This window comes from Pezoporus flaviventris, unplaced genomic scaffold, assembly GCF_033815535.1.
Source record: "Pezoporus flaviventris isolate CSIRO_AGI_PZ_B2104156 unplaced genomic scaffold, CSIRO_AGI_Pfla_v1 ptg000228l, whole genome shotgun sequence".
In the NCBI taxonomy this organism is placed as follows: domain Eukaryota; kingdom Metazoa; phylum Chordata; class Aves; order Psittaciformes; family Psittacidae; genus Pezoporus; species Pezoporus flaviventris.
Window position 1 is genome coordinate 683,326 of NW_026892776.1, and position 25,195 is coordinate 708,520.

General features: G+C 46.4%; 1 protein-coding gene across 8 annotated transcripts in view; it reads right to left on the reverse strand.

Moving 5' to 3' along the window:
* The window catches only part of ANKS1A (ankyrin repeat and sterile alpha motif domain containing 1A), a 125,149-nt gene that overhangs the window by 94,306 nt on the left and 5,648 nt on the right, over positions 1-25,195 (reverse strand). For all 8 annotated transcript variants that reach the window (XM_061442581.1, XM_061442584.1, XM_061442583.1 and 5 more), the window contains exons 2-3: positions 2,034-2,114; positions 1,101-1,257 (exon numbers count right to left, since the gene is read on the reverse strand). In XM_061442581.1, coding sequence (XP_061298565.1) covers positions 1,101-1,257; positions 2,034-2,114 — 238 coding nt within the window. The remainder of the gene's footprint in view (positions 1-1,100; positions 1,258-2,033; positions 2,115-25,195) is intronic.

Consider the following 25,195-nt stretch of genomic DNA (forward strand, 5'->3'; position numbering starts at 1 on the left):
TGGACTTTGACTGATTTCGCTAAATTTGAGCTCTGAGTATCTGACCTACCTGGGGATTAACTTCTGAACATGTTTAGCCTTGTGCTACTAAGGCAGACAAACTTCTGTTTTACTCCTCTCCTCCTGGATGAAAACCTGAGGGGTTTAGGAGTTGATTCACAGGGACATTAGACATTCCTGCCTCAGGGACAGGACAACCAAGGGCTATGGTAGCTTTAACCATCTGATTTGGATATGTTACTGCATGTCTGCCCAAACTCCCTCAGCCATAAGTGGCTCAGTAACACTGCTCAGTTGGCCTCACTCAGTAAACCAGTCCCCTATCTAAAACTCTTCAACAAGAGCAGTATTTGGGTCTTCCAGCAGTAGCTTTCCAGAAGTTCCCTACTGACAGATATCTGCTGACTTCCAAAGGGAAGTTAGATGGAGCCAGCCCCCCAACATGGACACAGCAGCCACTGTACAGAACAGCTGTCTCACACCAATCAATCCCTCTGCATCCCAGACCAAAAACCATCACCTTGACAAAGGGAAGGAATCCACCAGATTGTTTGTCTTGCCTGATTTCTTAAGATTAAGCTAGGGACTAATCTGGGGGCAAGTAGGGTTACAGTTATCTTGCAACTTACAAATTAGTTCAGTGGAGCGAGTGCTAGAGACAAGCCAGGAGAGTAGCTAAGAGAGCATGGCCAAACAAAGACTAAAAAAGCTGCTTTGATTAGTTCCCAAAGAAGGGAGCCAATGGATCTTTTGACAGAACTGAAACCTTCTCTGCTATCCAGCAACTGAAAGGAAATGCGAGTTAGTTTCAGAAGCCCAGTATGAAAGCAGGAGACCACTTCCTAGGTGCTGAGTGGTTCTCATACTTCTCTATCTCTTTATAAACATACATTGCTTACTCATTCAACCACTAACTCAGAACTGGAGGTATTGCTTTAGGCAGTGCTCTTCTTATCCCATTAGCAAGTAGGACTTTATAACCATTGCTACTCCTTTGAGAAGGGCCAGGAGTCAGCTGAAGTAGTTGGCCAGGAGTCAGCTGAAGTAGTCTCCATCCAAGGAAAGCAATTCAATAGTATATTAGAGTAAACCACACAGACCTGCTCGTTCACTTTGGTATGTGAAGGTCCTTGGTGGATGAGGAGCTTCACTATGTCTGCATCTCCTTTCCAAGCAGCCAAGTGAAGAGGGTAACAGCCTTTGCAGTCGGCTACATTGGTTAGTGCGTCGTTCCGCAGCAGAACTTCCACAACATCCCTGCAAGAGAAGGAAACTTCAGCCCATAAGATACTCAGTCCTTGTTCCACAGCTTCTGCAGCAAGTGCTGCACAAAAGGTTAATCTGAACGGGAGTAGTTCAGAGATGCTCTTGAAATGTGTTTTTAAAGCATTCCTATTAAATGCTGCCCAAGGAAAATGAAACACTGCTGAGATGAGCTCAGGGAAGATCTGTGTTACCTTCATACTAATGGAGCTGAACAGGGACCAAGGTCATCCACAAGCCACTCTGGTGAAAAGTGAATTGCACCAGAACAATGAAGGCAATGCTATTCAACTTCCCAATATCTTAAGCAGCAATGAACACCACGAGATTTACCACGCTGAGGACTGGAGTTACTTAAAAATGTTATATACTTGAAAGCAAACTGTAAGTGTTGCAGGCACAGCAACACACTGGACATCAGACAGACTGCAGAGGACTGTTACTGGAGAAGCCACCTTTAACATGTTGTTATATCTTATCCAAATTTTCTATAAATAAAAGAGTGGTTGAAAACGTCAGTGCTTTGCCCAATTTTAAGAGATGTATGACCTCTTAAATGTATGTGCAGCAGGCAATGCCTCTACAGCTTCACTGCACTGATGTTCTTCACTACTTGTCCTCAAGATGGTGTAGTGCTGCACCACTGCCACATTTTTAGTGGGAACAGCATTAGAATGAATTACATTCATTAGGTGAATGAATTACACAGAAACCATAGCTTGTAAAGCACATAGCATCGGCTAAATCAAAAGCATTATAAGATGACTCACTTATGACCATTCAAAGCAGCATGGTGCAGTGGAGTGTATCCAGTACTGTCAACGCAGTTCACATTTGGCCCTCTCCAGATGCTGCAAGACAGAAAACGTACAGGGAACACTTAGGCATACACCAAACGGATGGACAGCTGGCAAGGACAAGTCTGAGCAGAGTTTTCACACCAAGTTGGTTATCTGGAAGCAAACGAGGGGCTGGACAGCTGTGGTTAAGAGCAGTAATACAGAGTACAGACCGCAGAGAGCACTGCGCCAAGCAGAGGGGTTAGTGGCACAAAGCACACAACTGGTACAGGAATTCACTACTCTGTGCTTCATCAGACCATCCTGGTTTTAAATCAGGGATGTTCTCCTGCTACTAGACCTCCTTTCAGCCACACACGTGCTTACCAAAAAGCATCTTCAGAGAAACATGTGTCTATTAAATTTAACCACAAGAGACAGTAAACCATCAACCCACTTCTAATTCACACCCCTCTGAAGAACTCTGATGGGTCTGGGAAACCCTTTTCCCTCTGTGGCATGAGTCACTAGGAGTGGAAGTCCAAGACTCAGGGGTACAGGGCCTGCTCTGGGTCACCAGTGTGATTCCATGCAGACTTCTTACTGTCCAAAAATCACTTCCATCTGACAGCTGCTGCAGTCGATATGAAAGAGTAGGTGGTCTCTGAGGTTCGAGGATATTGTTCACTTCCCTCCCTTGTTCAGAAGTTGAACACCAAGGATTTAAGGATTAACCCTGTAGAGCATTAATCTTCCCTCTAACCCCTGCAAGATGTTCTATTTAAACCAGTGGAGAAACACGTGTAAGGAGCTGGCACTGCTCTTGAGCTTGCTGTTAAAGGAGTTGGGCTTCTGCTGCCACTCCTCACAGTGCTACCACCCTCTCCGAGAAAGGGCACATGAACACACATCAAGATGTTCTTACAAGCAAATTGAAACCATTCACCCCTCTGTCAACCCACCTTCCCTGTATGCTGGCCCGTGTTAATACTGTCAGGAATTATACAGGATTTATTATAAGCTTGGACAATCATGCTCATGCTAATACAGCACGTTTGCCTGCGCTGTTTTCTTTAACTAGGGGTAGAACTTACCAGCACTCTCTAATCCCCCATTTAATTGGTTTAAAATAAAGTCAACTGTTGCTCTTTATGAATTAGGCTTTTCCTGACCATTTCATTTCCTTCCCAGCATGTAACTGCTACGACTCATTGTAGGATACAAAGACAGCCCGAGCAGTAACCAGGTTTTCTAACAGTCATTAACTAGAGGACTCCCAGCCAGAAAAAACACTCCACCACAGCGTGCAGAAGCAGCAGGAAAAGCACCAAACCAACGGGAATCTCATGCAGACCAAGTGGAAATTCAGGAGTAAACCAAGCATGTTTCAGGTAGGATTCAGAAGCACACTCTGAAATGGAAACTCTCAGCCCCTCCTGAGTGACTCCTGATCCAGCAGAGCATTATAAAAGGCTTTGCAGGCCTGAGATAGACACAAGCTCCACTAGAGGAGAGGCAGCTGAGGGGAAACTTTATCCAAGAGGACAGGCAAGTGAGCCCTAAAATCCAATTTGCAACAGATGAGGCTGCTTATCCAGCTGCATTCCCATACAACACCACTCACTTCAGAAGCAAACAGCAAATCAACACATGCATGCAATGCATTTCAACTGCTACTAACATCATTTGCAGGATGATGGCTTCAACTACATGCAGAAGACATGCACCAAAAAACCAAAACTGAGTCCAGGAGGAGCCCTGCCCCATCCAGCAGCAACAGTCCTGAGGTATGAAGGGGATCTGAGTAATTCTCAGGCTCTGGTTTATTCTTGGCAGTGGGTTCACGCAGTGTGGTTGCTCAAATAATTTATTGCTGGATTTAAAGTGATTAATGGTTAAAACTAGTGCCAGAAAGACTTGCGTGTAGTCTGGAGCAGTTCTAAATGCTGCACCTGCACATTCGCTTGCACAGGCTGCTAACCTGAGACCAAAGCCAGCGTTCAGTGGTTTCACATCCTGAACAGAGCTGTGTTTTGATGCTGAGCTCAAAAAGCTTCAGGGTGCACGTATGAAAAACCAGCAGCATTTAATACAAGTATTTCTTTCAGCTGAAGTTACGAAGGGAAACCCAAGTTAGTGGTGCAATGGGCATAAACCAAGTCATTTGCTCTGGCAGCAGGGCTGGGCACTGGAACAGGGTATCTGTCCCCATCAGAGGCTCTCTGTGGGAAAACACAATTCCATAAGGAACACGCTTCCATAAACTTCCTGAAAACCTTTCAGGTTAATGCTTTAGAGTAAAAGCAAAGTTCACTCAAGGCACTTGGAGGAGAGAAACTGGAGCCCGGCATGGAAGTGGGTCCACAGCAAGCGCCGGGCACTGCACTGCGGAAACCAAGGGGCAGGATTTTAGGATATTAAGTAAAACATAACAATGTGCCGTGTCCTTCCCTCCCCTCTGCCCTTTTAGTCTTGCAAATAAAGGAAGCTTTTATCAAAGAAAGGTCAAATGACCCAGAAGTTCAGACTGAACGGATCCAAGGAGAGAACTATTTATATTTAGATGAGGGCTGCACTGAAGCATGTCAGTCTCTTCCCTCCTCTTCCTCCCCAGTTCTGCCAGGAAGGCCACAGCCTCCTGAGTTAACAGAAACCAAAGCTTCCATCCCAATTTTATTTATGCAAGGCACAGCATTAAAGTGACAGACTAGGAAGGTCCCAACTTAGATCTAACCACCGGAAAATAACTCTGCTATGGTCTGCAGAAACTAGGAGTTGGAAAAACACTGGAATGTCCCTTGTGAAAGACCCCGCAGGTCCCTCAGAGCACAGTTTGCAGTGCCTGGTGCATTTGATTTGAATGACATCTCTGTAGGAACTGTGGCAGAGCTACTGGAAACAAAGCCCAGGCTCTAATCTAAGCTATTATTAAGAAAACCCCCTCAGATCACTCTGGGGAGGAGGTGAGAACTCTGGGATTCAAACAACATTTTTGGAAGCGAGGAGTTTGCCAGGTGTTTTCAGGCCAGACAAGGAAATTCAGGTTTAAGTCAACAGGAACGACTCAGCGAGACTTTGAGATGTCAGGCTCACAGGTACGTGAAGCCCTGTTCATCCAACCCCAGTCTGGGAGCTCTTATGGGAACAGTGTGCAACACAAACCAGACTGGGTTGGGCTGGAAAGGACCTTAAAAACCTCATCCAGCTCCAACCCCTGCCACAGGCAGGGACCCCTTCCATAGAGCAGCTTGCTCCAAGCCCCTGTGTCCAACCTGGCCTTGAACACCGCCAGGGATGGGGCAGCCACAGCTTCTCTGGGCACCCTGTGCCAGCGCCTCAGCACCCTCACAGGGAAGAGCTTCTGCCTTATATTCAACCTGAATCTCCCTTGTTTAAGCCCATCACCTCCTGTCCTATCGCTACAGGCCCTGATGAAGAGTCTCAGTGTGAGCACGTTTCACAACAGAGAGAACAATAAAAATACTACATTAAGAATCAAGCAAGCTGCTTTTATGGAGACACAGAAATCCTGCAGGGAAATGAGGCATCTGCAGCAGCTGGGCAGGCTCCATCCCCTTTAGAGGGGTTTCTCCTTCAAGCCACTAACCTCCTGCTAAGGCACAGATGCTCACATCAAGGCCAGGGGCTGCATCTCCACCTAGAATATATTATCTCCAATGGCTTGCAGATGAGAAATTAAATGAGAAAGAGATGAGCAGTTATTTATGGTGCTGTGAGATCATGCAGTGGCAAAGCCTGAATCAGTTCATGTTAACAATACCTACTTACAGACCTGCTGCCCTGATTTTACAAAGCATGAGGGGAAGTAATTCAGAACAGGGCACTATGAACTCTGCCTTCAGCAAGAATAGACAAGACAGAACAAAATGCCAGGAAATCCTAACACCAGATCACTGTGTGATATTCATCAAGCCTAGCAAGCCAGGGCATAGATGATGACTCTGGAATCACAAGGGCTTTACTCCCCGCTGTGCTACATAGCCCTGGGGAAAGCCCTACTTCCAGACCTCAGTTTTCCCATCTATAAAATGGAAATACAGAACTGAGAGAAGCCGAGTACAAAGCCAAGTACTATCTATGTACAGTGTGATTTTGGGGCTGTTTGTGATTAAACAGAACAACAGATCCCAGAAGAATGCTGTAAATACAAGTCTCCAATAAAGCTCAAGGAAGGGCTGGAGCCAATTCCACTGCCACCCCTTCACATCAAGGGGGGGGTTACATTAGCAGTCTCTGTTATGAAAGCCTGGATGATTACCTGGATTTCATCTCCCTTTTGCTCCACCACAGCAGTATTCTAACCATGTCCATCATGTATCTGTTTGAGGCAACTGAGACAGAACATTAAGGATGTAAGAAAAGCTCTGAAAATCACAAAATCTGCTCCGTTTAAGCTAATTCTCCTCTCAGCTTTCTCTTGCTCCATGATTCAGCAAGTGCTGGAGCTTTTTAAATAAAGCTTCCTGTTTGTAAAAACTGCTGAATAAAGCACATTGCTTTAGGTCACGATAAACCCCAGCATTTCCTTTAAACAAGACCATATTTGTCCTCTTGCTTTTCCACTTATTTCTTCCTGACTATAGTAACTTTACTCACAGAATCGTCTGAAGCAGTGGGTTAGAGCAAAGGCCAAGCCACTGGAAGAACAACTCAGTGCTTTCAAGTCAAATGATGAGTCTTTAAAGCTGATTTAGTCTCACTTGCATGGATTACAGAAGCACGCCAAGACCTCAGGGACCAGTACTCTTACCTGTGCAGAGCAGACAGCAGAGGCCACTGCTACCCACTGTATTTACATACCCAACACTAAAGACACAAAGCACAAAACGAGTGCCATCCCTGGTTCAGATACCAGAAGCCAGGATACGTGAGTGGCTTGGCCCAGGGTCACAAAGGAAGTTTAAAGTAGCTGAGAACTTGACCCCGATGTTTGTAGGCTTAGTTCAATGCCTTAGAGACAAAGTGTCATAGGGGCAGCGGAGGCTGGAGGCAGATTAACTCCTAGTCCATTGCCTGGAGGACATCACAAGTCAATACACACATCTCAGCTATTAATATCCATACAACTGTTAGATCCCTGCAAGGAACACAACCCCCTTTTGGTATTTCCTGCTTATAGACTGCTAATGCAAACAACTCACATGCTTTGTGCAAGGCTTTAGATTCACAAAGTGTGCTTAATTCTTCTGCAGAGGGAGAAAAGGAGCACTACACCCATCTCACTGATGGGAAGGGGTTTGGTGTATGAAGTAGGGCTCACAATGGAGCTGTGACCCCTCTTCTTGCATGCCTCAACCACAAGATAATACAACAGCCTTTCCAAAAATAAACTGCTGATGCAAGGCTGGAGCAGATTAAAGCAGAGGATTCCTGGGGCAGGGGAGAACGTGGCTACATCCCAAGCAGCACTTTCTCAGCCCCTTTTGGCAGGCTTCAGGAAAGAGCATGGAGAGCAACCCGGTTAGATTCCAGCTAGCGGAGAGGCTGCAAGGGAAGCCGAAGTGGTCATAAATGATACATGGCTTCTACACTCAAATCCTGTCCAAGACTTTCCTTTGCTATACATATAAAATAAAAGCAGTCAGTTGGGATGACTGCTCCCACCCAAACCCCTTGGCTGCCCCCTTCCTATATGCTTGCCCTCACCATCATCCTCTTATGCCTTTCACATCCTCCTTTCCTCTCTGTTCAGCCCATTCCTTTCAAACACAAGTGTTTCCCACACAACAAACCACAGAACATACAATCTGTGCATCTGCCTGGTCTGTTCTGCTCAGGCCTGAAGAGCTCAAAGAGCACCTAAGCTCAACAGAAGCTTCATTCCGACCGCCGCTTCCAGCTCCTTGTAGAACTGACCACAGAGAAGTCCTTTCTGCCTTTGTTAGTGTTTTCCTCTAACTGCAGCTCTAAAAGCACAACATTGAAGAGTTTGGCATTGCCATTATCAGTCAGAAAACCAAACTCAGACGTACTATAGAAAATGTGGGTGGTCATTTAATACGGAGGCTAATGATATAATGCTCTGCAGGGAATGCAGGCATGTTAAATGCATGCAGAAGTCTCACTTCACATTCCAGTCCTAGGCAGGAAGCATTCCCTGTATATAAAATTCTCTAACATTGCTGCCTCCATTTTGCTTTTGGAAAAATACAGTTATTCACATTTAGCACTTCAAATACGATGATGTTGCCAAGCATTTTACAACCACAGGCATTAGGTTCTGTGCATCACCTGATGCAGAAGAGTGCTGTCAAGAGCCATGGGGCCAAAGGGGAGAGGTACAGGTTGGTTTGGTTTGATTTGTTGTTGGAGTTCAGTTGTTGCGTTTGATTTTTCTCTCTCTTTTTTGCAATAATTCAGAGCAAAGTTTTCTTCTTGACTGACAAGGCTAAAATGCAGCTTCAGAGACTTAAATGAAAGGGAAGAAGCTGAACGATCTGAGCTAATACATGTGCTTCTCAAGTGCCTCTAGAGACTTGGCAAAAACACATGCAAGAACAACTGTCAGCAAGGATGTATCTATCCCATAGATCACACAGCCCACAAGGCCTCAGAAGAGCTGAAGCTCTCAACCAGCTTTTCACACTGAAAGGAGCAGGGAAGTTAGAGCAATGTATTGCTAAAGCTATCGGGGGAAGACTGGAAAGATCCTTCACGCAAACAGTAAGTTATCTGGACAGATCTTGATGGCAAAATGAATACAGAGCTTGAATGATTAGGGGTAAATGAAAGAGCACATCTGGATTTACAGGTCAAAAGGTGCAATGCTGAGTAATGTCACTGTAAGCTGCCTACGAGGTGTTTCTGCTTACGTTTCCTGCTGCTGGAATTCACCATGTCCTCACTGCTGTGCTTAAAAGTCTGAAATTAGAGGAAATGGGAGACCACTAACCCCACATACAAGAGTTAACACAGCGCAGAGTACAGCACAGCCCTGCTGTTACAGCACCAGCACGGAGTTACACGCTGCTTTATACTTCTCCTTCCGGAGAGAGCCTGTGGTATGTGAAAAATCACCACTGAGATGCTGTTAGTTCCGGGCTGCAAAGCAGCAGTTTCCCTGGCAATGAACACACAAGAGCAGGAAAGCAACACCTATAAGGAAAGAGCACTGGGATCACAAACATCTGTGCAACGCATCCAGTTTCAAACATGAAAAGAACAAAACCACCAGAGCAGACAGATTGATCCTCCTGGGATTTGGACACACCATTCCAGGAAATGGATACTTGAGACACAGGGCATAGGTTCAAGTCAAAGGTAAGGGGCACATGCATTAACCGTGCAGCCACTTGAACTGCTGAACCGAGACACAGACGACTGGTGAGCATCACTCCTGAACTGACAGAACATACTGCAACAGGAGCAGCACGGACCTAGCTCTGCAGGCAAGACACTGTCCATGTGGGATAACTCAAGTTACCAGCTGAAGTCTCCATCTCACAGCTATGGAGACAGTGATCAATGTTGTGTCAGCACTGCACAAAGCTGTTTTCAGGGATTCACAAGGCAGTGATACGAGATCTCACTGTCTCTGTTCTTCCACACTGTCAAAACACACCTTCTTTCCTCACAGCTTGCACCAGCCAGAGCTGAGTCAGGCACTCCATCTATCAAGGAACGACAACTGCGTTTCCAAGTAGAGCAAACAGGTAAAGACATGCAGAATGCACACTGCAACACTAACTCAGTGCCTGCTGGAGGTGCTTTTCCCACTCTAATTGCAGGCAGCTCTTTCCAGAAAACTCCTTTCAAGCACATGAAAAACAAGAGTTTCCCAGTGCTTGTATTGCTTTGCATAGATACCTAACAAATCCTGACAGCTAAACTCAGTGGAAGGCTGCTGACAGCATTATGCTGCAGCATTAACCGTTCTCCTTCAACAGGTAGTGTCCTCCTCACCTAAGAGCAACTTCAGATTTATGGACATGTTCATAGGGAGAATTTATTTTGTAGCTGCATTCGTGTATCAAGGAAGTTTTATGGGAGTAATAACTGTTTTCAACAGCTGTATCCACAAAACTCCCTGTAATTCTCATGTCTAGGTCTGTTTGCACACAACACCTCTGCATGGCAGGGGGCACATACATCTCATCTAGTAGCTGCAGTATCAACGTGCACTTCCCAGTGGACTTTGTTCCAATGATTTTAGATCAAGTTTAGATCAGGATCTTAGTGAAGAAGTATTTGACAGCTTCAGCTTTAAGCAAATCTTAACTACACATGTGCAACTTTTAATGAAAACCAGCACCTAAACTTTCCTGGCACCCCAGTTTTGAAGAGGGACAGTTAAGTAAGAGTGAGACTAAAACTTCATCATCACATCAAACATGATTCATGGTTAGCTACAGAAGCCAAGGAGAGCAGGAGAGCAAATCTCCCGGCTCAGCTGGTTCTCTGGTAGGAAAGAGCAGGGCTGGAAGGAGAAGCCACAGCACAGATCTGTAATGTTACAGTCAAAGTAAAATTGAGGTGAGCTTTCAATAGTGACTTTTTGAACTCCTACAAGCCCCTGGGTTCCTTTCCTTTCAGAAGGTTGGCCAAAAGAAGTAGGTCTGGGACATGAGAAAGCACATCACTTCCTCCACCCAGCTCCCAACAGTGAAATGCAGCGCTGAAGTTTCCCAAGAGAGGAGAATCTATGTGTTTGGAAGGGGTGATGGTGGGAGTATGTCTTTGACAAACACAACAGTGGAAACAAACCACCTCCACATGCACCCACCAGGAACGACAGCATCGGGGTGGTCACTGAGTCCTCAAGGAGCATGGACATTGCATTCCAAACACATATGGAGCATTCATCTGCACTGAGGCTGTAACAGGATTTTGGCCACTGCCCCACTTGGTTCTTTCCCCTTTACTCTCCAGAGACCACTTCAGTGGTTGCACAAGCAAGAAGGTCTTTGTGCTCCTATTCAACTGATATCTGCACCCCAAACCACTACACACATCCTACCCATCAACTTGCTAACAGCACCCAACATCTTGGAGGGGAGCCTTAAAAGTATTTTCTGCCCTCCCCCCCAATATTCTCCTGGGTTTCTTTTCCTCCAAGTAAAACAAGTGACTTGTCAATGCCCACCACCACACTGAAATCCCACTTCACATCTAACTCACTGCAGAAGATGCTATTTTCAATGCAGAAGGGCAAAGGCACATGCTTCCACTTGTGGGAATTACAGGGCTATTGATTTACATAGAAGGCTAACATCACATTTAAGGCTCACATTCCCTGTAGTACTTTCCACACTACTACTAACATGTTAAACTGTGAGACCAAATATACAAGACAGACATTAAAAGACTTAATCCTCTTACACTAAATGAAATACACAAGGAAGTAATGTGTTAATACCTGCAAGACAAAGCTGACGGTGAGTGCAACTGAAAAAGCAGCTACCGGGGACACTTGATGCCATGTAAAGTCTGAGCAGCAAGACAAACCTTTGGCCATTTCACCTTCCCTTCCTTCCACAGCATCAGGACCAGAATGAGAAGTTTCAGGCCATTCTGTCTTGAAAGCCTCAGAGCTTATTTGTTAGCACTTAGCAATTATTTGGCAACATCAACTTTGCATGTGTGCAGCACAAGAGTTAGAGCTGAACATTGAGAGAACAAAGCCAAACCCCTTCCCTACATCCCACCAGGTAAAGTAGAGCCAAAGACAGGCTAACAAGGTGAAAAACGTCACAGGATCAGGAGTTCAAGTACATGATGGGGATGGACGGGAAAAAGCAGGGACCTTAATAAGAGCAGGACATGTGAAAACAACCCAGCTGACACTGCACAACACCAAGACCCCATTCCAGAGCTGCTGGAGCTCAGGCTATCAGAGACTTGCTCTCAAGATACCCAGGAGTGAAGGCAGAGCTACTGATAAGGGGTTTGGGTGAAAATGCTCAGCTTCAGTCCACTCGCTGTCACACAGCAGCAGTAAGACTGTGCCTGGCCCTCTGCACAGTACAAGACCAAGTTCCCAGCCCTCAAATGCTTCCACTTTGCCAGCTCATTTTCAGTGTGAAGCAACAGTTGTGAACAAAGATTGCTGACAGCTCCAGACTCATTGCCCAACACGAACACTTCAGCCAGTGTAAGGTTAGCAGCATATTGTGCAAAAGCCAGCATTTCAGCCAGCGGAGCAACACCATGCAGCAACTGATCCTCTAATGGCCAAACTGTTCTTTATGAACAGAGAAGAACCACTGGCTCTTCAGATACAGTGAGTAGTGAATAGCAGGCAGCAGGAAACCTGAATGAGTTTTCAAAGTGACAGCAACCCCATGAAGGACCAGATCAGGACTCATAAGAGGCAACAGATAAGCTCATTTCTCTCTCTCAGAACCAGTCTACCACCTCCCACTCCTCATTTCAGGAGGTTGTTTCAGGTTGGCACAAGAACTATGACAACCACGCATTTAACCTCTGGGCTTGCAGGCTCACGCTATAAAGGAACAAGACACAGTTGGCATTGCTAATAGAAAAGCATCCATCCAAACTAAAATTCCCCACTAGGAAGAGGGCAGCCCTAGCCTCACAGATAGCTCCTGGCAGTGGAAATGCATTTCTTTAATGTCTGGTGGGGGGTGACAGTGGGCTCTGTCACCTGCATTATGAAATGAGAGGCAGAAAGGAAGGGTCAGGCGTGTGTGTTATGTTACTTCAAAGAATCCCTCCAAGCAGGAGGCAAAATAAATAGCTGCAGGAGAGGAAAAAACCCGGTCTGGTTTGAGTGCATATGCTGTCCTTTATTCTTAAAAGCATTACAGACACTCAACTCTGCAATCTGCTCCCATTACGGGAGCATTTCCAGCTGATTACATGCAATGGAGCAGAGTTCACATACAACACAGGCTCTACATGCTGGCATTGACTACAGGGGCCAGATCTGAACAAAGCTGTTCTGAAAGAAGTGCAAAAAGCTTCAGTCATCAAGGCAGGGAAAGCCAACCAGTGTCCTCCATGGGAGAGCAGCCAGAGCTCTGGTTTCTGATGTGTACAGTGTCAGGAGCACCCCATTCTCCAAGCATGTCCAAGGGCAGCCTGTTCCCAGGGGAAGAGAAGGGATAACAGGAAGGTAACATCAAAAAGGCATCAGCCACAGGTCCCTCATGTTTTCATGTCACTTAGCTCAACTGAAGGCAAAACTCAGAAGAGATGAGGAGATTTCAGAAGGAAAGAGAAGGAAAATGCCCACTGGAGTCATTTAAAAAGAGAGTTTGAATTTAGCTTCTAACACATGTAACTGAAAGCAGAACGCAGTCTCTACTGCTACCTTAATAACAGCATTCTCAAAATAGAGTGCCTGTATGTAGCAGGGAGCAAACCCTGAGCACGCAGCACACAGATGTGGGATTTTTATATGAACCCCTGAAGTCCAAAAAGCTGTCTTGGTCAGGAAACTGAGCTCTAAGAAAGTATAGAGATCTGCTCACAAAATGCCCACAGAGCTCTTAAGGATGTTTACTGAATACCAGGCTTGTGGTGTGTTCTTCCTTTGCATCTGACTAGATAGGATTTGGAGGAATAGGAGCAAAAAGCAAGCAGAACATTCTTGCAGAAACTCAATAAACTGAGCAGCATTATGAAGGTCAGATACAAGAGCCTGGAACTGACAATTTCATGGAATTGCAAACTGGAACCAGCAGTGCTGCTACCATAAGCGTTCCTCACTCTTCATTTGAAGCTGAGCTCTGCTGTTGCCACAGTAATGGAGAAGATGCAACTAAGTGGAAGAAAATGCAGTATTAACAGGTAAACAATCAGACACAGAGACAATTAGCAGGACACATCTAGCTGGGTTGTGCTGAAGCACAATTCCTTAGAAAGGTACAAGACCTTCCCATTGCCTTCCCTCCATCCAGAGCTTCCGGAGAAACAGCAGCAAGCTGCCTGGGCAACCACAAATTCCTAATCAAAACCCCACCAAGCTGCAGCTGGCAACAGTGGATTTTCCCTCCCCCTTTTCTCCTTTGTGAGAAGATTTAACAAGCTACAGCATCCCAAGAGACATGACAACCAACCAGCTTGAACTGTACGCGTCCATCTGCGCTGTTCCCTTCTGACAGACACACAAAAGGTCTGAGTTTGGAGTAAAAGTGTTGCCACAAGCAAGTTGTGCAGAAAACCATTGTGGCAGGGTGCACTTCATTCCCATGGCCTGTCATTATTCCTGTATGGGGGAAACTGATGCACCAATTACGTGTTTTGGGATGGGAGATACGTGTCACTCTCTGCTAGCTGTCTACTCTGCAGGACAGCTACATGTTCATTGTCAGATGAAATCAACAGGATCAGAACAAGTCAAAGTTCCTATTTTTTTCTCCTAGCACCCAGAGTGATTTGATCCAACATGATCTCAGTGGGAATTTGGGAACCTTGCACCTGGAAGCATAAAGGAAAGGTGGTTAAGTCTTAGATATATCCTACACAGAGAAACTAAATACACCTCCATGTTTTCCACCATCTCTCAGTGCCAAACAGACCTGTCCTCTCCTCACTCTGGCCCACGAGAGCCAAGCTCAGATGCTCCACTTGGCCACCGTGCCCTCCAGCCCAGGCAAAGCCATCTCCACCCCAAGCCATCATGGAACTACATCAACCCACTCACTCCCACAGCAAGCCAGCTCTTCCTTTTCAGCAAGGTTGCTGCCTAGAACTGATGCCCAAAACACTGAACAGCGATGCTTGTGTCTGACCTGGCATAGATGAGAAACAGGGAAATGGGCCAAATAAAGCAGAGCCAGAGAAACAAAGATCCAGGGACTGAATCAGCTCTTCCCTCCATCAATTAAAAAGCAAATGCAATTATTTTGTATCAATAACTGCAGCTGGAGTGCACTTTTGCCTTAGGGAGACTGAAAGAAATGAGAACATACTATTTCCCTTGTGACATTGCAAAGATGAGCGACATGAAGGCTTTGAATTTACACTGGCATTGAAGTGCTTAATTGTTGAGACAGATGGGGAGTGCACATGCAGGGAGAGACCCCACATGCCTTCAGCAGGGACCCACAGGGTGCCAATCCTTGTGCATCAAGACAACGTTCAGCTTCAGTAAAAAGGAAATTAGTTGCTCTGATACTGAAGACCAAATGCAGTGGGATGGGAGAAGAGGCCCTCAAGGAACAAAACATGGGACTGGAGAATTAAGAGCCACGACAAAGCTTCCACTTAAGCATTTGGAGCAGACTTTGCCCTTCAACACAACCCACATCAGCAGCAGAGCTGTTTCACCCACACAGCTCAATTTGAGCATGCATCAAATCCCAGTGCTCCGGCATAATCAGAAGGTCCCTGAAGGCTAAAGAAAGACAGGGCCAAGCAAGAGATTAACTGGCAACAATGAGGGAAACAAACATGCCACTGCTCTGACTCCAGATGAAATTCTTTCTTGATGAGCTTTTTAATTGGATGCTCAAAGAGCAAGTAACAAGAAAACAAGAGAGCAAAGACAGTAAGGGTAAGAAGGGAAACAGAAAAGTGACCCTGCAGTGGCTTGGATGGGAACATTATAAGGACACACCTCACCCATCGCATTCAAAGAGCACTGTGATAAGCTCCTGCTCCCTCTTGGTATGTATGCATCAAGCAAACATAGAAAGCATCAACTTAAGACAAGAGTTCTTAAGAAGGCTTAAAGAAAAGTTGGATGGACATGAAAAAGGATGTCCTTTTCCTCCAGAAGCATCTGTGAAACCCAGCCTGTTAAAAACCAGGCACAAGAGTGAATGGCCGAGGCAGGAAGTTATTCCCAAATCCTGAGATAGCTCCTATAAAGTTGTCATTACTTGTCTATGCTATGCAGAACAGAGATAAGGTCTGAGCTGAAAGCCAGGAGTGGATAAGTGAGCCAGCAAAATGATACGTATTAAATGCTAACTAAGGTCCTTTCCCTGCTAACTGCCTCGAAAGAGCTGTGGGGAAAGCTAGAAGGGCAGGGAGCTCCTCAGAGAGCTGACAGGCACCTGTGGAAATCACCACCAGTAAACGGAATAAATACTGGATCAGGCAGCAAAGAGAGCTCTTTCCCACACATTTCACTGGGCACCTTTAAGCTTCCAGCTTTTATCCACCTGCCACATTTGATTTCACCCAAGATGACAAACCAAAATGGATTTTCTTTGGGGAACATACACAACATGAAATAATGTGTTCCAAACCCCTTAAAACACTTCTGCCTACTTATTTGAAAGCATTTAAAAACAGTTCTGGGCTTCTCTTTCTGCTGATAAATACAGTTCTCCCAGCCAGGAGCTGCTTTTAGTGGCAGAGCCTTTCCCAGCCTACCATTTTTAACACACAGGAGGAATCTCGATATGCAAGTCAGGCTCCTAAATTATAAACTTATGCAGGGATAAAACTCTCCATTACTTCAAACAGTTTCAGGGTCATTGCAACTCTATCCCAGCAAAGAACTGTATCTCAGCTGTGACAACTCAGACCCATAGAACTACCAAGACCTTAAAGCATTTCAGATGGCTTCAAGTGCTTACCTACCAACAGTGACAGCTTTTGAGATGGAAAGCACAAAGTCCTTTTTGCAGCTCTCCATAGCTGCCTTGGAGCTGCACTGAAGACCATTAAATTATGCCCAACTTTCCTGAGGAATTTAACAGAAAAAGCGTAAGTGAAGCATGAGTGAGTTGTAGAGAAACCAAGAATCTTCATTATGAAGCTTGTACTTAGAACTACAGCATCTCTGGGCTCTCTTCTCTAGGTCTGGCAGGAAAGCTGCGCTGGACTCCTCACAGCAGCTCAACCACTGAGTAGTTTCAGCACCACCCTCAGCACAGACAACCAACACCGTGCCTGGATGACGTCCTCCACACTGGACAAGCGCAAAGACTGCAGTTTGCTTTTTATAACCAATTCTCTTCTTTTTAGGGCTTTATTCTCAGCAGAAAGGAATGTCAAGAAGACATCCTGTTTCACTCCTTCTGTGAAGTAATTCCTGTTGAGGTTAAAGGAAAGAGTCTCCACATACCAAATCCAGCACTAATTATGCATGGCAAAGTTCTCTCTGTTTTCAGCTGTTTCTCACTCAATGGAGATGAGCCACAGAAGTTCAGACATATGGCTTCAGACTCCTCAAGGCTGTAAAGAGAGCCCAATGTCACAAGAGGAATGCATGTCATTTTAGATCATGCAAAGGTAGCTACCAAAACACTCTAAAACAACCAGAAATCACCCATCGGGGTGTCTCAGGATGAACTGAGGTAATTTAAGCAACTCTCACGTGACATCCAACACTGTGCAGCGAGAAATCATGGCTTGAAAAACCACTGGGAAGAAGTACTAGCAAAAAGAATAAAGTCCACTGGACATATAGAGTCATCCAGGTTGGAAAAGACCTTTGAGATCATCAAGTCCAACCCTTAGCCCAGCACTGCCAAGGCCACCCCTAACCCATGGCACTGAGGCCTCGTCTCCACGCTGTGTGAACACTTGCAGGGACGGTGACTGCAGCCCTGCCCTGGGCAGCCTGTTCCAATGCCTGAGCACCCTCTGGGGCAGGAATTGTTCCTCAGCTCCATCTAAACCTGCCCTGGGGCAGCTTGAGGCCGTTTCCTCTTGTCCCATCCCTTGTTCCCTGGGAGCAGAGCCCAGCCCCTCCTGGCTCCATCCTCCTCTCAGGCACTTGTAGGGAGCCATCAGGTCCCCCCTGAGCCTTCTCTTCTCCAGCCTGAACCCCCCAGGTCCCTCAGCCCTTCCCCATCACACTTGTGCTCCAGGCCCTGCACCAGCTCCGCTGCCCTTCTCTGGCCCCGCTCCAGCACCTCAATGTCTCTCTTGTAGTGAGGGGCCCAGAGCTGAACACAGTATATGGTCCCTTATTTAGGTCATCTGATGGACCTCCCAGTCCTTCAACAGAACCCAGACCAGAATGCAAAGCTTTAAAGTCTCCAAAATTCAAGGTTTCGACATAATCCTGTTCCTGCTTCCTAAAAAGCTTGCTCCGATTCTGAAATTAAGGAAGGGCCTGGGAGCCCATCTGCATCCCTGCATGGACAGACTTCAAACCTTATCAGGCATCTTTAACCAGATTACATTTTAAACCCAGGCAAATTACTTTGTGATGCCAAACTTGAAAGGATTTTTCATAGTGCCTTAATTAGGATGAGGCAAAAGTCATATCACCTGATTTCCAGCCCACTTCAAGGTTAGATTTAAAGACCATCTATCACATCTTCAGCCTGGCTTGCCCTAAGAGTCTGGAAAACAGCAGGCAATAGGATTAGATATAAATCTAATGAGATCATGTATTTACATAAAATTTATGGCACTCACTGTCTAGGGCTGTGTTCTTGTGTCCTTAGCATGTGGCACTACAGACACTTCCTTTTAGCTGTAAAAAGGTTTATTTTCAACTTTAATTTCCCTTTAAAAGAAACCCTGTCTATAAATAACAAGGGAAGAGCACTAGTTTAACATGGGTTTACCAAACCTAAACAAGATGAACTCGAGCTCTGCTAAACAGCAGATTCTCTCTGAGAGCCTGGTGAAAGCCTTGTGCAAGCCTTGGGCACACACACTCCCGTTTCAAAAGCAACTTCTGTAACTTCATCAATATCCTGATAGTCTCAGACACCTTTACTGGTACAGTCAGGTAAGGTAGGATTCATCATCAACAATGTACATGGCCTCAGCACTTGGCATCTCAAGGCCTCCCAGACAGGAGTTCACCTTTACTAACTGTGGGGGAAAACAGCCACCTCAACACCTGCATGTGCTAAAGTCTGCTAAAAGGCTTGGTTTAGGAAACAGTAAAACACCACACAAATGTTCACACTGTAGAGATAAAACTGTTTTGAAATCCAAACCCATTATCCAGCAGTCTGGATGCTTTACTGGGTTTTTGCTCCAGGATACAAACATCCACGGCAAACTCTACCCTGGCACACACTGCTACGGAGCATCAGGCTGCATCAAACTGCGCTGCATCAAAAGGAGCATCAGCAGCAGGTTGAAGGAGGGGATTCTGCCCCTCTGCTCTGGGGAGACCCCACGTGCAGCACTGTGTGCAGTGCCTGTGTCCCCAACACAAGAAGGACATGGAGCTGTTGGAGCAAGGCCAGAAGAGGCCACAAGGATGCTCAGGGGCTGGAGCACCTCCTGTATGGAGCCAGGCTGAGAACACTGGGGCTGTTCAGGATGGAGAAGAGAAGCTGCGTGGAGACCTCAGAGCAGCTTCCAGTGTCTGAAGGGGGCTACAAGGATGCTGGAGAAAGACTCTTCATTAGGGACTGCAGTGATAGGACAAGGGGTGATGGGTTCAGACTGAAACAGGGCAAGTTCAGGTTGGATCTTAGCCAGAAGCTCTTCCCTGTGAGGGTGCTGAGGCGCTGGCACAGGGTGCCCAGAGAAGCTGTGGCTGCCCCATCCCTGGCAGTGCTCAAGGCCAGGTTGGACACAGAGGCTTGGAGCAAGCTGCTCTATGGAAGGTGTCCCTGCCCGTGGCAGGGGTTGGAGCTGGAGGAGCTTTAATGGTCCCTTCAATCCAAACCACTCCAGGATTCTATGATTCAGCTTGAGTTAAAAGGAATCAAGACAATTTAGCTCAGCTAGTCATCCAAACTTTTCAAAGGTCACCTCCCAGCCCATGCCACAGAGAGATTTCCTGATCAACCTTGAACTTTCTCAAGCAAACCCTGGAGAATCATTGCAGGACAGAAGGGGTTTAAATCCAGGTTTAACAATGATGAACACTCAGGTGCTGAACAGCATCAAAGCTCTGCTTTGCTTTAAGCAGGGCATTTCCCCACCGACACGAGGTGGCAAGCAAGTTCAGAAAGCAATCCTTTGGGAAACAGGCTATAAATAGTCCTGAGGACCTAATACAGGCTCTTCAGGTCTGGCATGGAAGAAGAGGGCACATTCACACACTCCAGCAGCAATTCCTCTCCAAACACAGCTCCCATCATCCTGCCCTCTGCCTTTAATTAAGCTTTTTACCCCCTCATCAGTCTATCAAAGACCTTCCTCTTGCTGACAGCTACAGTCCCAGGTGGACCAACATTTCAATTCCTGTTTTCCTCCCTTCTGCAGAAGCAGCCAGATGAGCTTCTCTAGGCTGTTGCTATAGAAACAAACCAATCCTCAACACTTATTTTTACCAGTTTCTGTGAAATAGGATTTATTTCATTTCCATGACTAAGCTGTACTCCAGAACGAGCTCTTTGGGACAGGGACAGTGACATCTCAGCATGACAGGACCTCATACCTGGTGTCAGTGATACAAAGAAATGGCCATCACTCTTATTCAAAAGCACCTTCTTCATTTCAAGAGGACACTTCACCTTGAAATGATTCGTGCAGTCAGAGTATTACCGAGTTGTGGCTGTATCTGTGAAGTGGAAAAGAGCAGAGGAGTGGCTGGCACAGCCTGAAGACCATGGATATGCTGGGTAAGCTCATTTGAGCACCCACCAGATGTCAAACACCCTCTGCGCAGACAGAAGGATCATCACTGAGTCCCCACAACCTGCTGTACTCACAGGATGAATGTGGCTCAGTGGAAGCTCCTCATGGAAGGCAATGGGCTCACACAGAGTCAAGGCATTAGCACATGTTAACCTGGTGCAAGCCTCCAGGAATTTGCCTTATCCTTGTCCAAGTGCAGCTGGGAGAGGGCTTGCCCTTTCGGTACGAGATGAAGCGCACTTGTTGCCCATATTCTGTATCACATCTTTCATTAAATCTTTTACGTCCTGCTTTTTCCTTCAATCTCACCAAAACAATGCATTACGTCATAAAAATCCTACTGGATGAACAGTTTTTTGGCTCAGCTGCTCCTAAAAGATCAAATACTGTTTCACACATTCATCTTCAGAAACTTCAGCTATCTGCCAAACAGCCTTAATCAGCCAGAGTAGGACCTACGTCATGAAGCAGAGCTTCCACCAACACATGCTGTTTAGACAGTCCACATGCAGATCTGAATGACTACATAGACAGCTGCAGCAGGACAACTGCTCCCCAAGCAAAGGAGAAGGGAAGGGGAGATCCTGCTCCTCTGTGCTGTCACCTGCAGGTTTCTGTCATTTCCCTCCTATTGGACTTAGGAACTGCGCAGTCTCATGAAACAAGAGGTATCTGTTAGCTCAGCTGGGGTGATTCACCCTGGAACAGCCCCACAACACAAATGACTGTTGGGAGAGAAAACAGGGGACCTTCATCAGGGACTGTAGCAGTAGGACAAGGGGTGATGGGGTCAAACTGAAACAGGGGAAGTTCAGGTTGGATCTTAGGCAGAAGCTCTTCCCTGTGAGGGTGTTGAGGCGCTGGCACAGGGTGCCCAGAGAAGCTGTGGCTGCCCCATCCCTGGCAGTGATCAAGGCCAGGTTGGACACAGGGGCTTGGAGCAAGCTGCTCTAGTGGAAGGGGTCCCTGCCCGTGGCAGGGGCTGGGAACTGAAGGATCTTAAGGTCCTTTCCAACCCAACCCAGCCTGGGATTCTATGGAAACCTGTCTGTTGAGCATTCAGCACCCAGCTGAACACTGCACAGCTCCTGCCCTCGAAACAGAGCACTCTGGATGTACTCAAATCTGCAGTGACATTTCTTCAGTTTTGGGACTGCAGACAGAAGTAGAGGGGAATGAAGCTGTGGAAATGTCAGTATCGCATTGCTCAAGCATTCCATATTTGTTTACATGCATAGCTGTGGTTTGGGTCCTGAAATTCCTACACAGAGCTCAATGGTAGGACAATAACGTGGGGTATATAGATTGAAAAGCCATCAGGGATTCTCACAAACATCCACTCAGTCCACTCCAGTGCCACAAGCATCCACTCTGCCACCAAGGTAAACACAGAGACACCCCCTGCACCAAGGGCTGAAGGCAGCTGCTAATTCCAGCACCAACAAAGCCATCCCTAAAGCCTTACAAAATGCAGATTTCAAGCCTGCACCCAGCATTGTAACCAAAGCACCAGTGCAGAGCTCAAGCCGCCCCTGCAGGCACCCCGAACACAAACCACCTCCTCAGTCCTCAGGCTTCCTAGAGCTGTTTGGGATCCTCCAGCCAGCTCTGAAGCCAGCCTTTTTCGAGGCATGGAAAGTAAGTAAACTGCATGTCATGGATGCAATTCACTGTTCCTCCCATGATGGGGCAAAGCACAAATCTTGTGTGTCTTGTGAATGCTAAGAGCTGCAAAATGATGCTCCTGGGAAGGAGTGTAACCTAGCAATTGGAAAAGCAGCCCAGGAGCGCTGCCTCCTCACCCTGCTCCTGCCCCTGAACACATGGGGATACTGCTGCTATTTAAATCCTGAATCCATCACCAGGCAGTGCCTGGCTTGGTTCTGACATCCTCAACATAATCTGACCTATCTAACATCCTGACCCACCTACAACTCCTAAAATCCCATCTTAGACCACAGTAACTCCCCCATGGAGTGCTTCAAATATGAGCATATGGATATATCCCAAACCTGTTTGGCACTTCAAAACACTCTGCTGGGAAATTCTCAAAGCAAAGCAAGAATTAAGCTAATGTGTTCTCACCTTCCATCTGACACAAACACATTGGTGCTCCCAAGAAAGCAAGTCCCAGGACACTGGAGGACCTGGCATGTGGGTAAAGACTGATGGGAAGTCAACAGCCAGAAGAATCCACCCCAGCCTGGACAGCCACCTATATTATAGTGCCAATGCCAGATTAATCAGTCTCTGCCCACACAGTTAGGACACTTCTCCTCAGCATTAGCAGAGATTTCTATCCAACGTGCTGTGCTCAAAGCATTTTGCTTGAAGGCTGTGACACCTCAACTGATTCACATCTGCTCCCAACTCCTCACTCACTGAATTCAGCTCCTCACACCCTCCACAGCACCACTGTCCCTCCTGTCCACTGCCAAGCAAACCAGCATGCACAGCATGAAACCTCAGCCTGCGCAGTCTGTCTGGAAGGAAGCAGGACAAAACTCTCCCAAGGGAGTTTCCCAAAAAGGAAAACCACCTACACAACAATTTTCCTGTGCACTCCAAGCAAGCCCTGGGTGCTACCTAAAAACAAGTCCATTCTAAAGAGGAAAATAGGTGAGCAAAGCAGGGCACGGATAATGCGACTTGTCTGAGGTCCCACTTCAAACTTATGGCAAGAAAACCCCAGTCCACCCCAGCCACATCCCCAGTCACAGAACTGTGCCAACCAAAGCAAGCAAATAAAACGTTCCAAAGGTGAATTAGAAGATCCCAAAGATCCAAAACACTTCAGAGTCCCTGCCAATAACTGCAGCCATCCTGAATGATTTAAAATGTGCTTAGAAAACAATTCACAGAACACAGCTGGTGCACACCTAACGCCCATGGCACTGATACTCTCACCAATCCCAGAGTTCAGCTCCTAATTAAAGAGAGCTCTGTCCTGCTTTGCTGTTTGCAAGCAGGGTGTGGAATAGAAGACAGTTTAAAAGTGGGTGAGATTATTAATCACAGCCCCAAGAGCAGTGAAAAGCCCAGTCATGATTTTCAACACAGCCCTGGTTTACGTGAAACCAGGAGCACCTCCTTTCTATGGGGGGAAAATAGGGAAATATTCTGCTTGTACCTTTACACTATCCTTAAGCTCAGACCTCGGAGCTGCTGTTCCCTACCTCAGCCACACACTGCAGGGCTAGCTCTTAACCACACAATGTGGTAACAACACACCTGAGAGTGGACAGACACACAAACGGCCTTTTCCTTACTATGTAAAGAGCAATTCCTCTCCTCCCCAGCTGGCTGCACCATCGGAATGGGACCCCCCTTCCAAATGGGAACACAGGCGGCAGAAAGGTTGCAGCAAGACCTCAGATCACCAGGAGAACATGGAGCACCAACACATCATTCCTTTAAACAATCAGGTCACACAAGAACAAGTGTGGAACCCCACTTCTTTTGAGAACAGAAATAATTTTCCTGTCTCCTAAGCATATTGAGAGTGTTTGAAGCTCCTTGAAGTGTTCAGCCATTACACCATGTTTCCTAAACCAGACAAAACAGTCACCAGCAATAACTGCTGCAGATTGAGTAGGACGCTTGCTGTGGCTTCTGTGAAGCAGCAACCAAATCCCTTCCCACAACAGATGTATACAAAAAAGTCTGAATCCACAGCAGAAGTTTCTCCTTGCTGACTTACAGAAGATGGTGTATAGAAGCTGAGGCTCAGCAGCAGCCTCAGTTTCCCCTCTCACCAACAAAGATCCAGTCTTCTCACATCAAGAAATGAACATTAAAAGCTTTTTCTGCAGATTTGGCTTTAACACAATTCATCCCTTACTGCTCCTGGCAAGACCTACTGAATGCAGCTTGATATTTCAGGCCACAGATTGGTTTGCTACTTCCTGTCTTTAACTTCAGTGAAGCAGTAAAAAGAATAAATAAAAAGAAATCCTAATTTTGCATCCTCTGTGCAGAAGTACCCCCAAAACCCTACTAAACCTCATGCATTCACAAAGCATTTCTAACAAGCAATAAGCTGTAGTTACATTAAGTTGTTTTTATCTCCAGATGCTCACTGATCTCCAAAAGCCACTTTTGCCCATGACCTATGAGAGCTGTTCTGCAAATGAGGCAGGTCAGAGTATGCTCAAGGAGCAGAGACTTGCATCAGGCTCCTGGATCCAGCTTTCCACAGATTTCCAGGCCCTGAACAGATCAGATTCTGGATGGCAGCATGAAGCCAAACCTCCCCCAAAGCCTGGCAAACCACCACCTCTTTGTAAGCCCCACCACCTGCTCTGGCAAAACCAGAAACTGGTCTCCCTCTCCTCTACTGCTTCTTGTCCTCCCCATGTCCTTCCTGATACCTCAACCTCCCTCATTCACATGAGCTTTATTCTCCTGCCTAACATTTGTAGCATTACACAGTGGCACATTCACCCCATAGGGAGAGCCTTTATCTTTAAATGTCCTTGCATTTCCTTTTCATTTGGCTTATCACAACTTGTTTCCTGCTTACCTCCAGAACCTGGTGATTTCATGTGGAGTTTGTGCACGCCTCACACCCACAGGGCTCAGCTCAGTGATCTAAGCAGGAAGTATGAAAGCCTCAGACCTTGACAAAGTTCACATTGAAATTATACTAAACATGGGGGACGGTTAAGTTTATGTGATAAAACAACACATTCCACAGGCTTTATTGCTGGAGG